Raw genomic sequence first — 19764 nt, forward strand, 5'->3', positions numbered from 1 at the left:
AATTTTTATAAGGCCAATTTTAAAGTGTCCGTATTTTTAAAACTTGGTCCGTGAAGGGGACAAACAGGACTATATGCCCATTTTTTTCAGATTTTTAAATATTTCCCCGCTATAAAAAAATGACATTTGTTGTAAACAATTGCAAAATAAATAGTTAACAAAATTTTTTTTTTAATTGAAATAATTTTTATTTGATACTCCCATGGGTCTGCTACAAGTACCAAAAATTTCATTTTTATAACTTCCTTACTTTAGCAGCTATTATTTATTGAAAAAAAGTGAGCTCTATATTTCAAACAGATGTAAAACCAACAATTTTTAAAATTTTTAAAAATCCTTCGAGATACGTTTATATATCACTAAAGACTACAACATATTCAAACTAGAACAAAATCCGACATGGTACTCCGAAAGGTGTCCGACTTCGCATGGAATGACCCACTAACTAATTCTCACAGTTTCACAACTTTTATCGTCACAATTATAATTAACACTTTTATCTTGAATCCCTCTTGTCGTCTTGATTTCAAATGCCACTTTTGCTTCACGAGGATAACTTTCACTTCCTCGAAGCACGGACGAGCCCCCAATTTGTAGAATCAAGCCGGTCCGCCTTTTCCACTCGCTTCTATTACTCTCCTCCACCGATCACATTCACCTAATCTCTCATATACACACACACACACGTACGCCCTGAGACAAAACCTACACGCATTCTGCATTCGTCTTCGCAACCTGGCAATCGATTAATTTATTTACTCGGTATGAACAGCTGACTTCGACTCCGGTCATAGCAATCAATTGACGCCTCACGCACTTTCACAACAACACACTCACATTCACATCCCCACAATATTTTGAGGAATATTTGCATCCTAATACATCTCTTGCGTTTTATTGTTATTAACCAAAAATCTGGGCAACATTTTTTTGCATATTATATAAATATTGACTTTTCTTTACAAAATAGCATCGGAATTGTTACGTTTCATGCATTCACTTCGAAGTTAAAAGTAGTTATTTGAAGTCAGAAAGTTATGATTCCTCTTTCGTAACATCGTCAACTTCAACCACATTTTTTACGACTTTCTCATCACATTTGCTATAAACAATTGTGCGCAATTCGAAGTGTAGAATCTGTAGAATGATGCCTTATAATTATTTTAGGTGCCTGACGGGGTACAAATTTGGCACTTTTTTATCATCCTCCTTTGACAAAATTCTGTCCCCCGTTCGATTCGTAAGTTGAAAATAATTTATCGAAAGCTGAAACAGTACAAACGTCCACGCCCAACGGCCCGGGAATGCAAATTTACAGGATTTTACATGAAATTCTTAAACAAATGTATGCGCGAACATTTTGCGCGATTACAATATTAAATTTCGCGCACCGTCGATTTTAATTATCCAATCGAATTTTATTTTATTAGTAGAATATCACGGTCCACACGACACCGCGAAACGATCGTTTTGTTGCATATTTTCCCATTTATAAAACATGTTTGAAATTTGCTTTTACCCCGGGGCAAACGAACCGAATTCTTGTCCACCGTCTCATTTCCGCATTAAATATCTCGAGGTATCGTTGAAAACGATCCCGGTTTACATTTCATTGCTGCAATTCTGTATTCCAGCAACAGTTGCACTGTTGTCGAAACAAGTTTGAATATTCAAACGTGCGCACCGCGGCTTACATGTCGCCCGGTTAACTTCGAAACAAAAATTGAATTAAACTTGCCGCGTTACGATGCTACATTGGCATTCCCGTTTTGTCCGGTTCTCTAGACTCTACGAAGGTCGTTGAGCCCTTTTCCCCCAATCATGTGGGCGAACTCGTTCTTTCAGGGGCTTAACCGGTTTTTAGATAAAAGGAAACTTTATTTTTTCACGTTTTCTAAAAACGCCCAGCTCTTGGAAACTTTTCCGTCAAAAGGTTTTGCAATTTTAACGTTTTTCGTGACGATTTCAGATTAATCAAACGTTCGAGCAGAATAAATGGACCAACGAATATCAATTTTTACAAATATTAATCCTTTACGAGACAATTATGGATCGATATTTCTTTTTAAAATTGTTAGAGATATTTTATTACGAGAAAGAGAATTTCTTTCGTCCAGAAAATCGTTTCCCCTAAATTTATAAATGCTTGTGTAAATTTGAAATTGATCGAACAAAATCTGTTGAGGTTTTTGAATCGAATGGTTGTCGCATATCGGATTTAATTATAGAATTTCATCGTAAAGTTTAAGGCGTACAAAACGAGGTGACGGAGTGGGCGTATTTTAACGTAAATACGTTATGCCGCTCAGAAATTCTGGAAAACTTCCTTTTAAATCATCTCCCAGCCATAATGCGAGAACTTACGCACAGCAGGGTGGGAAACTTTTTGAAGGCGAAGTTTAAGAGAAGGCGTGAAATTTACCCGCGAACTTTCAGCAACGTGGCATTACGACGTATATCTTCTGCGAGGCGACAAACGCCGCTCTCAACAAGATTTTAAACTATTGCGTCGTCTCAGCCATAGAAAATAATCTGATTTTTCAGTTCGAGAAATTTTTTTCGCAGCTTTTCTTCGCGTTGCTCGCAAAAAACACGAAAAACGAAGATAATTTCGTAAAATCTGAAATCGATTTAACGTTACAGACAAAGGACAATGTTAAGTCATAGAGGGGTTTACTGACCCAAGAGCGTACAGCATATGCTATACACCGTTGGAAAGGTCTCGCCAAGGCAAATCGACTGATACCATTTTTAACTTCGATATCAGATGGGATAATGTCGAAAAATGGCCTCAAAGTTCGAGATTTTGCAGTTTTGAACAAAAGAAACCGGTAGTAAAAGCCCATCCGGCCCGAGGGACCTCGGGTAGGCACCTGAGGAAAAACCGAGGGGTGTAAGCGATACTCTAGCAGATTGGGACGGCAAATGTGCCCCACCACCTTCATTTCAGTGCCGTGTTGGGCCTGCGTTTGCCGCATGGGCCCCGTTCCAAATGCCCAGGGCGAAATCGCTAATGGATCAGTTGTTTTTCATGAACATAATATATTCATGGTAGACAATTCGCAGGTATAAGTTGGGAATGTGCAGGTTAGTATTCAGTATTCACATCATTATGTTTCGTTCAATCAATAAAATGTCACTCCATTCACTATTGTAAGTGACGCATTAGTCTGAATACTAACCTGCACATTCCCAACTTATACCTGCGAATTGTCTACCATGAATAATATGTTCATGAAAAACAACTGATCCATTAGCGATTTCGCCCTTGGCATTTGGAACGGGCCCCATGCGGCAAACGCAGGCCCAACACGGCACTGAAATGAAGGTGGTATGGCACATTTGCCGTCCCAATCTGCTAGAGTATCGCTTACACCCCTCGGTTTTTCCTCAGGTGCCTACCCGAGGTCCCTCGGGCCGGATGGGCTTTTACTACCGGTTTCTTTTGTTCAAAACCGCAAAATCTCGAACTTTGAGGCCATTTTTCGACATTATCCCATCTGATATCGAAGTTAAAAATGGTATCAGTCGATTTGCCTTGGCGAGACCTTTCCAACGGTGTATAGCATATGCTGTACGCTCTTGGGTCAGTAAACCCCTCTATGACTTAACAGTGTCCTTTCTTCGAGGATTATGTTGTACGTTTTTGTATCACCGAAAATGATTTTTGTCTTCCTGGCTGCGAATGTACGCGCGCGATGGAATTGCTATGAAAGATGCATTTGAGTGACGTTAAGTCTGAGAAATGTGTTTAAAAAGCGACCGTCAACTGCCATGCATAAAATGTGGAATCTAGCCGAGGAACAGGCATTGAAAGAAAGAAAACGCGGCGGAAAGATGAGAATAATAAGCTCGGAATTTCTGCCCCAAGACTTTGTATCGTCGGGGCGCATTTTCCACCCCCATTCGAACATGCACTTTTTAGTTATTTCATTCACGAGGAATCAAATCTTCTTTGCGTCAACGGTAACGAAAAATTAAATTGGTCTTATTCATTGCAAGAACGTTTACGAGAAAATGGCCAATTAATTCGAGTTAAAAGATACAATTATTAAAGAAGCTATTATCAAGTTTCTTAAATCTTTCTAGAATAGTTTTTCAGTAAATCCGACGTTTTCTCTGTGCATTATCAAATTGTACTATTTTCTATTTCCTACTTTTATGAAATTGAATCGTATTAAGCTTTTTTAATAATCGTCTATGACAATTTTTCTTTCATTAGCTCATTCGTCGCGAAGTTAAATTGAGCGAATTATTTTAATGAATGGTTTAAATAAAATCGATTTAAATGACACGAGTCTCTGTGCGAACAAATTCGATATTAACAGTGACAGGAGAGTCGCAAGTTGACTGGCTCGGTTATAAAGAAACACGAATTAAATAAATTTTGCTTCTGTTATAATTTATTAAAAACAAGTGAAAGTTGTGTCGTATTTGGTTTTAGTTAAACGTTACAGATATGTTAAAAGTTTCGAAACGAGAAAAGGAGAAATAAAAAACTTTTATTATTGTACTAGTGAATCCACATCGTATCGATAAGCAGTAATATTTACCTACATCGTGGACGAGATGTTAGAAATATAAAATTTGCATAGTGAAAATATACCGTGTACAATTGATCTAATATGTTGGTTACATTTTCTTAGATATTCGACTACACGGTAGAGCCAGCAGCGACGGGTACAACGCTAAAAACGACGCGGCAACAAAGGGGCAAAAAAGTATCGATAACGAGGTTCGACCACGAAGAATCGACAACACGGCGCAATCCATGTCATCCAGGGGTAGTGGCTCGAACATTCTGGCGCAATCTAGAGCGGCCATCTGCATAATCCTACTATCTGCCCTGTCGTAGTCACGTCAGTGTCCGCAGAAAAGAATGATTGTTCGGGGTAAAATCCTTCAAGGATCAAGATTCGTCCTGTTCATCGTCATTTATCCTCATCCGCGAAAGGGATCAATTAATGGGTGTGCATCGACGACACTTTATCAACCATATGCGACTGAAACGGCCGAAACTAATTTCTTTGTCGCGAAAATTTCCATTTCGAATTTTAACGTCCGATCCAAAGTGTTTTCAGCGTTCACCGGACCGACAGATAATTCACGAAAAAGATAATTCGTCGTTTAAAATTCGAAGAACCGTTCGCGTTCCTTTGATTTCTAAATAAATTTTATATAATTCTACTTTTTAGATGCTGTCTTAGATTCTCGCTGCTTTTTTTCTCGTCCGAGAAAACGGGCGATCGATATCGCTGACACGTGTTCATCAACCTAATTGGAAGGCGATTTTCTAATTGTTTCACGGAAAATAGCTTACTGGACGCTGTATGTATTTAAACTTTGCAAATTATTCCTTGATCACCTTCGAATATTAATTATTTTCAAAATTATTTAACACGTTAACGCGTACAATCTCATGCTGTGGAATTTTTCCCCTCTATTTCCCATGGAGTCCCCTAATTTTTTTTTATAATTTTACCTCTTAAGTCCAGAAATAACTAATCCCCGAGCTCCTTCTATGATTTATTAAACAACTTATACAGTCTGGTCCACGTAATGCGGTACGAGCTCTCCCCACGCACGCATAAATTAATGAATATAAAACTCATTCATCAGGACCAATTATTCCTTCTAAATAAATAAAAAATTTAAACTACAAACGCTCTTTTCAGAACAATACTTTCTGAACGTCTGACTTATTTATTATATTTGAAATTTAATTTATCGTATCATACGTAATTGAGAATCGTTTCATTAAATATTTAAAACCTAAACTCTGTAATATAAAAGACGAAAGTTCTTACATCGTCTCCCTAACTATTTCAATAACGTTCTACGTGGGTCAGCCTGCATAAAATATAAGAAACGTTTGGTAGAATAAAAGATTACGTATTTTAGAGAATTTTTACACCAATTGGGTGATTCTTATACGATAATACTCCCCGACCGTAGAATACGTTTTCTACTTACGTATAGTTTGTGATGGAAATTCACGAGCATGACTTTTTCGACGGCCAACCAAACCATTACTAAACACAGATACGTATTTTTGTATTTCCTCGTGTCCCATATCTTATTATTTTAAAACGCGTACCCTTAACTCGTAACGACAACGTATTTTCAACTAATAGAGCGCCCGTTTGTTGCTCGATGGAACAAAACGGCAGCTCTACGTGTATTATTAACACTTTGACTGCCACGTCACCCATATATGGGTGACAGAACTTTTAACAGTGAAACTAAAACAATTAATTCTCAAGTTGAAATGTTAAAGAAAATGAATAGGTTTTATAAATTTTAGTGAAGTTACAAGAGTAAGTGCTACGACAAGTTTTAAGTTATGTAGTTTATAATTGTCTAAAATAAAAGTTTTGGTCTCGTAAACAAACTTACGGTTTTAGTCTGACAGTCAACGTGTTAATAGGAATTTTGTTCCAATACAGTTAGTACAAACGAAATTTGTGCTAAATTAAGTAACATAGAAGATACTACATTTCTCAGCGTTTACAATGCCCTCTATAATAATACATAAGCATACGAAAATTTAAGGATCTTATGAATTAAGCACTAGAAATATTCAAATTAAATAGTTCGTCGCGAGAATTTCATTTCGTTCAACGAGACGCTCAATTATTAATACTCTGAAGTGTTAAATATCAATTCCATTGCACGATAAGTGTAGGTCTCGAATTTCCTCATTTGTTTCATAAATATTTACTATTTATCATGTAAATATAATTTAGCATTTGCTACAGTCCCTTTTTGCGTTACTTTTAATCATGAATTTGATACACATTATATTTCAACAATCTTCCAGCCCATGCTTGTTTCGATTAACACCAACATTTAATATATCAAATGTAAAAATCAGAATTCTCGAGTGCAATATCTCTCTGTTAATATTAAATGCTTGCGTCTGAATTGTAAAGCTCTGTAATATTCGTTCCTTGACTGAAAATTATTTCAGCGAAGGAAAGAATGGTCAAAGGAAAAAAGCAATTAACGCAGCTCTAGGCGAGCAGACCTTTAAACATTTTTGGACTAATTATCTCGTGTTGCGATATCATTCGTTCTGCAGCTTAACGGCTGTTCCCTTTATCTGTTTTGCCCGATATTATCGATTTTTCTTCCTTTTTTTTCTTCTTTTGTTCGTCAAGTGAAAAGCTCTGAAATCATACGCGTCGTTAGCCAAATGAGATCCTTTCATTTCCGTCGGTTCTACAAGCGGAAATGATAGAACTCTTTACCGGTGCACTTTCGTTCGATTGTTTTACGGAACGTTTCTTACCTGTGATTATCAAAGTTGAAGATCGCCACTCAATTCACGTTCCACCTTCTCGCGTGCATTGTTTAGAAATAATAAAACGCGAAAATGAAAACGACGACTCTGTGCACGTTGATGAACATCATTTTTTATCGATAGTAAACAAAGTATAATGCTGACTCGATACACGGAGTTAATGCATATTCGGCCTAATCGATGTGTAATTGAACTAATCTAACGCCGTATGCGAGTGCTTCGTGCAAAGTATTTAATTAGGGGCAAGCAATTTTTTTAGTGCAATCCTACTTGCCAAAATGAGACGAAAATTCGGGATAAAAAAATTGTCGAAATATGAGAGAAACCAAGATTCAACCTTTTAATTATTAGAGAAGACAGAGGATCGTTCGAAGTTTATTTAAAATGCGAAAAATTGTCCATCTGAAAGTAAACAATCTGTGCAGTGTTTCCGAAAAAGAGTGCAAAAATTGTTAACGTAGACAGATTGCATGCTGTAACAACCATCCTTTTCTTTTCTGTTAGAGGGGACGCCTTCCAAAACGTTTGGAAATTTGCAATATACAGGGTGTTCGGCCACCACTGGGAAAAATTTTAACGGGAGATTCTAGAGGCCAAAATAAGACGAAAATCGAGAATACTAATTTGTTGATGGAGGCTTCGTTAAAAAGTTATTAACGTTTAAAGTTCCGCCCGGACAGAATTTTTTTTCAAGAAAGTGGGTAGGATTTCAGGGATAGGCCTATTCACTAAAAATTATTGCAATTGACCCCCGCAACTCAGAATAATTTTTCCAGAACGATTTGAAATTTTTTAATTTTGTCGAAAAATTTCACACCTTCTCGAATTTTTCTCTCGAAACTGGATAGGAGTTCGAGAGTATATCTATTGACCAAAAATGATTGTAATTGATTCCTGCAATCGAAAATAATTTTTCCAGAATGATTTGAAATTTTTCAATTTTTAATATTGTTAGCATTTTTGCATATTCTTCACTAAAATACTCGTTATTTGCATTTTGAAACATTAAAATCCTTCAATCCGTTCAGAAGTTATGACGTTTTAAAGATACGCATGAAACTGGAGTGACATTTCTGGCCTGAAATTATATTTTCGGTAAGGAATTTTTTTTCTCGAAAATGGTTAGGAATTCGAGGGTATGTGTATTCACCAAAAGTGATTGTAATTGAGCCCCGCAACCAAAAATAATTTTTTCAGAATGATTTGAAATTTTTTAATAATTTTATAATGAAGCCTCAGTCAAGAAATTGATATTCTTGCTTTTCGTCTTATTTCGGCCTCTAGAATCTCACATTAAAATTTTTCCCAATACATTCATGTCAATACATTCATGCAAGCTCCAATTGCCGACAGATTTCATGCTGTAACAAGCATTTTTTTCTTTTCTGTTAGAGGGGACGCCTTCCAAAACGTTTGGAAATCATTGCAATATACAGAGTGTTCGGTTACCCCTGGGAAAAATTTTAATGGGAGATTCTAGAGGCCAAAATAAGACGAAAATCAAGAATACTAATTTGTTTATTTGGGTTCGTTAAAAAGTTATTAACGTTTAAATTTCCGCCCGTAGAACGACAATCTGCGAACAGCTGCGTGCGCGTGATAGTGGTTCTCATTCACAAAACTGTAAGACTGTCGATACGTCAGTAAGTAGAGTTTCTTATGTTGAATAAGAACCACTATCACGCGCGCGCAGCTGTTCGCAGATTGCCGTTTCCAGCGGAACTTTAAAAGTTAATAACTTTTTAACAAAGCCTCAATCAACAAATTGGTATTCTTGATTTTCGTCTTATTTTGGCCCCCAGAATCACCCATTAAAATTTTTCCCAGGGGTGATCAAACGCCCCGTATAGCTATCGCATGATGTTGCTTGGGCTAACGAAAAAGAAAGCTGCGAAGCAATTGTTTGCGTGTTGCTATCCATAGAAGGGCAATAAAACGTATTTATTTGAACGGCTTTGCATAATTAAGGCGCGTGTGCGTGTACGAGTGTTGCGTCGCGTCGCATGGTTCGATTGAAATTTGTGAAAATGTAGAAACATGGAACAATGTATATAGAACATCGAAGAAACAACGTTACGTGTAAATTTTCTTCGACAATGATTTACATATACCTGTAAATACGACGAGAATATTGCTTAAACTTGATCAGTTAAATTTAAATTAATTAAATTAACGAGAATGAATTTCTATAAAACGACATGCGTTTGTGCATAGAATAAGGAACCTAGAATTTAAGTTTTACAATATTTACGTGTTCGTTTATGGAAACCAGGGATGAACAGAATTATAGTCGAGTAAAACATAATTTGATTGTAATATGTATCGAGCATGTAACGAATTAATAGTTTTCTTTTATTTTATATTTTTCAAAGTTGGATAAATTTACTTCGTGCTTTGTTCTTCGATTGGTTCGTGTGGACACGTTTCGATCGATTGTTCGACCACTTATTCTATGCATCAGAACCCATGGTAGCCGATAGTTGCGGTGTAAATAAAAATCATCGACAAATATTGGTTGTACGCACGCTTGTTACTGGAGTCGTGCATTGTAAAGTGTGTTAAAAATTAACATCGTCAATGATGAATAGATGGAGTTATTTGTATAGTCTAGAATATTTCGACAAAGTTAAATTTTTCCAGGTAATATCGAGATATTCGATATTATACCACGTTTAAATTGAATTTAATTTTTCACGTGTATCATAATCGTGTTAAAATGGGCATATCACAGGTTGTCATTATTAAGAAACAAAATAATATTCATCCATCGTTTTAAATATACCGTTGGATAACTCTAATGCTTGGAATCCACGCGAGAGCTCAGTATTATTTATAAAATAATTCGATTGAAAGCTATTGACTGAAGGAACGTTCCAACGAAGAAATATGTCTTTCGATAACAATCTACTCGTCGTTGACGAAATTTTTTGTAAAATCTGTACATACGAGACTAGCAAGGTAACCTAATTCATAAGTACCACGAGCATTGGAAACTAATTTCCTCGTGTCACCTCTGAACACATTTCAAATTTACGAACAACGTTTCAGTAGTTTGCAAATGGTTCTAGTAACGAATTAATGCCAAATGAAATTAAAACGGGGACGTTAACGTTAAAGGAAAATCAACGTAAAACTATCTTTCTGGTCGGTATAGATCTAGTTTAAACGTATGTCTGATTGGGAGCAAACGATTGTGATTGAACAGATCGATAAACTTTTAATTCGTTGTTTGTGAAGGAAGCATTACGCGTGTATGGTCGTACATTGTTTCCATAAATGTCGACGTATCAAAATATCGTTTTTTCTTTTTAATTAGTTGACGGATATGTGTGTACAGGCATTGGGGATGATTTTGTATAAATAAACCGGAATACATAAATTTATAATAAGTAAATTAGCGGTGTAACGTAGTTGAAAGTTAAGACTCGTCATTTTTGTCCCCCGGAAAATATTGAATGTTATATGTTTATAGAACACTTTTTCGTTTGACTGCGTATAGGTGCTTTTTAAACATTCGTCTTTCGATTTGTTTTAAGTGTACTTCTATCGAAAATGTGTGCGATTTTGCCGCGAAACAGTACCGGAAAAGACGACATAGAATCTTAAAGCAACTTAGCTACGAACTGTACTGTAAGTAATTAAAGAAAGTAATTTATATTGAAACAATGTTCCTTGTCTTACTAGAAATGGCACCTCCCAAAAACCCAAAGTATATTTTTCATTTGAAAGGGTATAACCGAATGTGCCCTTGAACCAATTTTGACATACGATGGATCCATCGTTAGAGAATCAAAATCAAACATTCTGTGCCAAGTTTCAACCCTCTATCTTGTTCAGAAGAGTAGTTATAGGGAAAATTCGGATTATCGAGGACAAAAATTACGTAAAAAATCTGGTGCATTGTGGTTATCGAGAAACGTGTGTAAGAATTTTTTTCGATTTTTCGATTCCAAATTCTAGGCGTAAAAAATTAAAAATGCAAAAAAACACAGAAAAATACCGATTTCGTATTGAAGCTTTATATATAGTTATCCATTAAAGGGAATACAAAAATTCAAAGTATAAGTTGCTTTTTCACGCGAAAAACGTCGAAAAAATCGGTTTTTGATTTTTGCTACTACGGCGCACCCTGCCAAAAAATCTGAAAAAATTCAAGGACATAACCAATGACAATATGGTATTTTTATGCTTTTTTTTGCGTTTTTAATTTTTCACGCCTAGAATTTGGAATTGAAAAATCGAAAAGAATTCTTGAACACGTATCTTGATAACCACAATGCACCAGATTTTTTACGTAATTTTCGTACCCGATAATCCGAATTTTCCCTATAACTACCTTTCTGAACAACATAGAGGGTTGAAACTTGACACAGAATGTTTGATTCTGATCCCTATCGATGGATCCATCGTATCTCAAATTTAGTTCAAGGGCACATTTGACCCCCTTATTCGGCTATACCCTTTAGTTTACTTTTGAGAAGTGTTTGCAGTTAGATTAGTGGAAGAAGTTGAAAAATAAAAGACTTACTATGTCAATATAGACATAGTATCAGATTAACGCACTCCTTGACCAATTGTGAATTTTAAATATGTTGTACTTACCCCTAAACCGAATTGAAGAAAAAGGATGATACAATTCCAAGACACGTGTTTTCTTCGTAACACAGTTTTACATTGCATGAACCATAATGTACATTAACTTGAGATTATTATATCAATCTATTTAATAAACATAGTCCGGAAGATTGTATTGCCATCTACGGCAGAACGTCCATATTTGTCGAGAAACAATTCGCTGTCTTCCACGCTGGATGGCGCGTCGAGTGCTATTTTGTTTCTTACACAGCCTAGAAGGGTGAGAAGTTGGAACACGTTGGTGTTGAAGGTAAAGCTTAAAGGTATTCCTCCTACGATTACGGAACTGGCGTGGAAATTAATCAGAGACAGTAGTATGTGGTAAACTTATATTTCTTGTGTACATGGACGATGGAAAATCTCCTAGACAGAGCTTACAAAACTAGATTGCATGCTGAAAGCAGGACGTATGGCGCAACCATATTGCAAAAGCAACGGCAAAGTAATAGACAGGTAATTCCATGTTTAGTCGTTTAAAAACCGATCTGCAATTCGCAATGTAAAACTACTGTTCGATAAACGCAAATAAGTTAACCTGAATTAATCGGAAAACAGAAGGATCCTGCACTATAGTGTCAATTAACGTTCTGCATCAATATACGTATATTTTAAGTGTCATATTTATTTTCATTCGCGTATATTTATGTATCGTATTATATATATAGTAGAGGCATATATAATCACGCCACTACTTAGCAGGGACAATGCACTCTATCTGTACACTATAATAAAGTATTGCATTTTCTCTATGCTCGGTTAAACTTATTTCCACTCCTTTTCTGTGCTTAACCTCTACGTACAAGCATTCGTATTGTTCAGTTTTTTTTTGTTAGAAATCTCACAGTTTCGCGCCACAATTAATTACATTGATCATTCAACGTCGATTACAATGGTATCTACAATGCTGATAATACAAAACTATCCATTACGTTCTGTGCACAATTATTTATCATTGTCGCCGAATCGGATTCGCGAACATCCAAATACAGTGAATACTCGATAAATGTCCTCAAGAGCTGTTCCATAAATGATACATTTTTATCCCCACCACTAGGGGGATCCCCCTTGAACCAGTGAGGCGAAGTGTAACCGGAGACGAAGCGGCTTTCTTTAAATATCTTTATTGCCTTCGTCACCTGCGTTTAAATGTCCCAGTCAGTGTGACCACACTACTGTACAGAAGAAAGTTTTTTATTTTTTACTATTTTTTAATAATAATTTTACTATCATGTGGGGGAGATTTTTCTAATTAAAATGAGACTAAACACGATATAAATCGGCCAATATTTGTTACCATAATATTGAATTAAATATTGTGTACTCGTATCTTCGCAAGGTCAGTGGATTGGTATATTTATCGAACAGTGGTAGCTAACGAAACCCCCTATTTCATAAGTGTTGCAGTTTTTGATCACTTACGAAACGGTGGAACCGTTCCGTTTGAAAATAGCTACCTCCCGTTCGATAAATGTAGCCAGCACCTCGATGCGTCGTTCTTTGATATTTCCGAACATAGAAAAGGACAGCACAAGAAGGATAAATAAAGAGAGAAAGACTCGCAAGTACAATATTTAATTCAATATTATGCTACCAAATATTGACCGATTTATATCGTGTTTAGCCTCATTTTAATCAGAGAAATCTCCCCAACATGATAGTGAAATTTTTATTAACAAAAAGTAAAAAATAAAAAACTTTCTTCTGTGCAGTAGTGTGGTCACACTGACGCGGATATTTAAACTGGGGCGATAAATCCGAGTTTCAGTCCCTCTTTCTTCTTTAGCTACTGACTCTTTCTACGTTCGAAGCGTCGGCAAACTACAATCAAATTCGAAAGACGATTCTCCTATTCCGTAAGTGTTGCTGACCGGACCCGGAGTAGCGACATTTATCGAGTTTTCACTGTACTATGGGAGAACCTAATTTTAAGGTTACGTCTCGGTTAAGTGAGGTTAGGTAAATTTCGTCGCACGGAAATCAAATCCTTCATAATATATATGCAATTATTAACAATGCGAGCAATATTAGAACAGAAAATATTGCGCATTTTAATAATTAATTTCATACCATCTACCGAAACAAAGTATGCGTATGTATTAATGTTACAACAATATACAGAGTATTCGTTCACCACTGTGAAAAATTTTAATGGCAGATTCTAGAGCCAAAATAAGACGAAAATCAACAATACCAATTTGTTGATGGAGGCTTCGTTAAGAAGTTATTAACGTTTAAAGTTCCGGCCGTGCTGAATTTTTTTCTCGAAAATGTGCAGGATTTTGGGGGTATGTCTATTCACCAAAAATAAAAGTAATTGACCCCTGCAACTAAAAATAATTTTTCCAAGACAATACGAAATTCTTTTTTTTTCACCCAAAACTTTCTGCATTCTCTGTAACTAAATATAATTTTTTTTAGTATGATTTGAAATTTGTCAATTTCGTCTAAAAATTTCAGTATCTACTCGAATTTTTTTTCGAAAGTGGGTAGAATTTCGGGGGTATGTGTATTCACCAAAAATGATTGTAACTGAGCCCCGCAACCAAAAATAATTTTTTTTAAATGATTTGAAATTTTTTAATTTAATTTTTTAATAACTTTTTAACGAAGCCTCAATCAAGAAATTGGTATTCTTGATTTTCGTCTTATTTCAGTCTCTAGAATCTCCCATTAAAATTTTTCCCAAGGGTGGTCGTACACCATGTACATCTTGTATTGGTTTCCGTTTCCATTGTTTTCTTTATTTTCGAAAACAATATACAGCTCTGTAATTAAAACTATAATTCGCTCGACGTGTAAGTTCAGACTTTGGTCCGTCTATCACCTTTTTTTTTAATTAATTTTCTGGCACATCCTGATATCTGATATAGTCGCATATACCACTGATAATTAATACAAACGCAATACAATTACGGAATATCTATAATACTTCGAGGTTCGGTTGCTTTTATTGCGGAGCTATTTTTTAATTCCGTATGATTATTTTAATTTCGCGAAATAGAGTACGCGCGTCGTCGAACTAAGGAATAACAATTATGGCGAGTCGTAGGGAGCTTTGCAAATCATTATACCTATGATAAGTTTTAGTTAATACAATGTAATACTGGTTATTCTATCGCATTAAAAAGAATGTGTTCGGAACACTCGGCTTTGATACGCGTCATTTCGAATATGTGTGGTACGTTAATTACAGAAACAGTAACACGCAATTATTAATTGACTTCTCTAATGAGGCACCTTCGCGCGTAAACAAGGGCCTTTTTATTATACGAGAACACGGGCAGTTAATATGCTTTGTCGGACGTGTGATCTATTATTATTCGTTACGTTCGTTTTGTAGCGTAAATTTCCCGCGTCGAGCATTTCACTTAAACGATGCGAAGTAAATAATATCTACTCAGTCGTGTTACTTAGATATAATTATCAATTATAAATTATCTTCCTTCTGTCGAGGCTCGTTATTTTTAATCGGGGTTCGAATGGAATTTGTTTGAACGTTAACAGCCTAATTCAACTTTAACTGGGTTTTCTTGTCTTGTTATACAGGTTCGTATACAGGTAACCCTCCTATAACACGGTAGATAGGTTTCTAGAAAATGCCGTGTTGTGTGATATCGTGTTATACGAGACCCAAAGCCAGTACAAAAAGGGGAATTACGTTCCAAAAATTTATTATGTAGCGGCCATTGTATAGCCACTACGCCCTTGCCAAAGTATGAATGGGAATGGAATGTAAGGATAGTTTTAAGCTTTCTATTTTTCCATTTTCCCAGGGTCTCGTGCGAGCCTGGTCGTCCTGTTAAACACTTGGCGACCAGAGCCGTGCGAGGCGTCTGTTTTCCTTCAAGGTTTCGCCTGTGCCTCGGACCACCCCAATCCGGGCCCGGCGGGCCTCTTGACTTTTATTACTCGCTTTCACGGTAGCTAAACTTTTCCTACGCTATGTATTTTCCAGTTTCGTTTTCCGTCTTTCTGCCCTGTCTCTTTTTCTCTACCTTTACTATTAGGGTAAGAATGTGTATATATTCAAAGGGACGTTGAAAGAAAATGAATTGAAAGAAATCATACTTAACAAACCCCGATCCTATTCCACAGCACTACTCCACATAGAAGCAAAAACGGAACTCCTGCACGACATTAGCCACTAAAGCCCAGGAAAACAACAGCGTCCAAACCCTTTAGTATCCTCCCTAGGAAACTATAACCACACAGAATACCCACTGAAGATCCGCATGAAAACACCCAAACTCATCGCAAACAGCTAACACCCAATCTCCACTGTCGCACGACATACTAATGTTAACGAGGTTTTTGAAACTTTTCCCTCGATCCTAACGCATGAAATTAACACAATAAAACCACCCCACCAAAATATCATACAGACAATAACCAAACATTTTTTAAGTGCAGGTTATAGGACGCAGCCCAAGGTACTGCAGTCACACATGAGAAAAGGACAAAAAAAAAAAAAAAAAAAAAAAAGTCCCCAGTCTGTTATAGACGGCCTAGACTGTAAAGACGTAGTCGCGTTGCGAAGCCAGTTTGGTAACGACTTAACCTACGTGTGGCTACACTCCCACACCCGCGGGAATAAACAGTTAAATAATTGTTGGCGTAGATGGAGGGTTGTCATTTGAACCCCCAGCCCTCTCAATTAAAAACAAATATTTTTTTTCTAATTCTACATAAGCAACTTAATTTTTATGAAAAATATAAATGTATGTATAACACAAAACAAAAAATATTATTTTAATTTAACGCAACCTTAATTTAATAAATTATAATTTGTTTATATTTTTTCATGTAAACTATAGTTCATTATTCCTTCGCATCATTATTTTAAGGTAATTTAGTCTTCAAATATGTTAAGCAAAAGCATGTTATCCAGTGTTGTAAAAGTATAGTGTTGTACGAAGGTTTTCGCAATTTTCTTATCGTATTAGAGCGAAACCGTGTTATAAGATGCCGTGGTGTAGGAGGATTCTCGCAATTTATGAATCGTGTTATAGGATGCCGTGTTATAGGAGGGCTAACTGTATTTCAATTATTTTTGTGAGTAACATTATTTGAGAATGTGACACGCTTATGGCCGCACGATGGCGCTGTACGTTGGAGTACTGGTCGACCATAGGGGAATCCCCAAGTAAACCTCGCCAGTCGGCCGCGGGGAATTCCCGTGCTCGTGTATTACTATCGAAACAGTTTTATAAAACATCTCTTCTTCGCTGTATGGATTATTAGACCTGAATAAATTACATTTTCTATTACTATCGGACCACAGAGAAATTGAAAACGGGATAGAAATATAGATGAGTAAAAAAATTGTGATTTTTATACAATTGCTGTACCTTTACTTTAAGAGGAAAATCGAACTAAAACAAAAAGCCATTATTTACAAACACGTTATAATTGTTTTGCTAGAACCAATTAAAAATTTCAACAGTTCCATTCGACGCCCGATGAAAATTAGTGACGAAGGCCATTAGTTTCTAACCAAATACGGGTATAATTTACAATAAACTGGAGCTAGGAAATTCGATCATTGTATAATTACCTTTACAATGAAAGAATTAAAAAATTCGGTTCCATTTAGGCACTATCGCTGTCAAACGCTTTGCATCGATTATCGTATCTAATATATTTACGCAGATTTCGTATAATTTTTTTTTTTCTTTTTCTTTAATTATACAAAAACTCATAAAAGCAAAGGAAAGTTATTGTTTAATATTTTATTAGACCGCCTATGGTAACAACTTTCGAAAACAATCCGTGTTCTCAGTTATACTTTATGTCTTTTGGTAATAAAAGGATTTTAAATTCGTTTCCCTATAGTCCTTTTACGGCCGCTGCAAAATGGATGTACGGACTATCTCGGATTAAAATATTATATTACACATAACATGACGAGCCGACCCATTGTTCCACTTTGCGATAATGCGATATTTCCTCTTACTTTATTCGCTATGACTAGATAATCAGCTTTGTCTCTCTTTAAATATTTCGATGAAGTATAATTAGGAGCTGTTCCATTTAAACGTGAAACGATCAAGTCCAATCCACAAACTTTTTTGAGCAAACGATATATAAAATTATTAAATTCATTTCTGCTGCAGTGTATTCCAGTTAAAAAGAAAAGGAAAATAATAACAGAAATACCAATTTTCTCTAATCGAGTGGAAAAGACTTATTTCTACAATACGACAATAATACTATTATTGTAATACTATTATTGTCGTATTATATCACGAATAAGAACGAGAACCCATGATTCGTAAATCTTATCCGTCTTCTTATTATTAAACATATTTATTTTCTAATCGCCACAGAAACGTTTCACTTCTACGCGAAATTAGACGGTACATTAAATAGAACAAAAACCTCTTCGATTCTTTCCTATCAACATAGAATTCGATCGTTGCATTCAGTTTAGAATTTTTTCGAACGACAACTTTCATATTAAAAATTATACACTTAGATAGGTTGGTAAAGACACAAAGTGGTACATAGTTCGCTTTGTAATTTTATTGTACAAGATATTTCAGTCGCGAGGGCGAGATAGCGAAGGGCGTTACGAAAGTTTAGTGTCCTATTCTATTTTAATATTTCGTTAAAGTACGACTGAAATAATAAATTGTGAACCCAGGTGATACTACTGAAATCAACCGAGTAGCAAATATTTTCGAAATTACTGGTAATACTTGCAAATATTTCTAATTAAACATTTTCTCATGTTATACAACAGAACATTAACGTTTTTATTAAAGCTGTGACTGTTCAAATAATCTTTCTGAATTCGACTATTTGAATAATTTCTGTAGTCGCCAAGTTTTCTAAGCATTATTCTGATTGTTTATTGTTTTGAGGGACAATTTTGTTTTATATACAACTGTATTTGTATCTTCTCGAAATCACCGATAGTTTCGAAAATGTTTGCAACAATTTGAACGGCCCGGCTTGCATATTTACATTGATCTGCGTTCTTGAAACACCTTGTACAGTTCGTTAACATCAAATAGAGTTTCCTGACACGATTGTTTAGCGATATGGTTTTACTTTACTATATACAGTGAGGATATGTAATGCACAACAGATGAAAATTTACACGGCGTCGAGAGAAACGTGGATCAATTAACAACGGGTATAATTTCTGGACCACGAATCCACGCAATAAACATTTATAGGCTGCTCGATAATTGATTGAAATAATAACGTTCTATAATGATTACAGCAACTGTCCAGCGTAGATTGAGTTTCGTCGTGTCGAGCACTTATGATTATTTCATAATATTTTAAGTAATATACCGAGTAAATTATTAATTAAGTATCGATAATCAATGATCCTAACACTTCTTCCTATCATATTATTGTAATTATAACGTATTTTTGATTCGAACAAATATTCAAATTAATGAATAAAATTACTCAGCTTAAAATTGGTAGAATCAATGTTTTCCATTCGTCTCGAATTTTCGTAATTAACGAAATTAATTTTCGTTAAATTGTACTTTTGAGCCTACTTTGAATCTGGTATTACGATAATTTGAAATTACAGCGTAAATTCTCACCGAAAACGTGCTCGTTAGGATCATTTTTAATTATTGTCCAATTAATCAGTGGATAAATTTTTGAGAATGGTGTCCTCGAACAGATTGCTCGACGCGAGAATCATATTTTGGGTTTCGTGAAGCGATCCATGATTTCCATGACTCCCGGGATGTTGAAAGGTTTGCTTAAGCCGTAAGTTACATAATGCAATTTAAAGAGCATCGAAACAACGCTCTCAGTCTTTCGATAATACTATCCTAATACTATTTTAGTATGTTATA

General features: G+C 35.6%; 1 protein-coding gene across 1 annotated transcript in view; it reads left to right on the top strand.

Annotated features, from left to right (window-relative positions):
* Positions 1–5087, top strand: part of LOC122402537 (opioid-binding protein/cell adhesion molecule homolog) — a 193344-nt gene extending 188257 nt beyond the window's left edge. Inside the window, exon 10 of the mRNA XM_043405409.1 lies at positions 4647–5087. Within this exon, the coding sequence (XP_043261344.1) occupies positions 4647–4855 (209 nt within the window). The 3' untranslated portion in view covers positions 4856–5087. The remainder of the gene's footprint in view (positions 1–4646) is intronic.
* The last annotated feature ends 14677 nt before the right edge of the window (positions 5088–19764 follow it).

This window comes from Colletes gigas, unplaced genomic scaffold (genome assembly GCF_013123115.1).
Source record: "Colletes gigas isolate AHSC1104 unplaced genomic scaffold, ASM1312311v1 Colletes_gigas_Sc00037, whole genome shotgun sequence".
Taxonomy (NCBI): domain Eukaryota; kingdom Metazoa; phylum Arthropoda; class Insecta; order Hymenoptera; family Colletidae; genus Colletes; species Colletes gigas.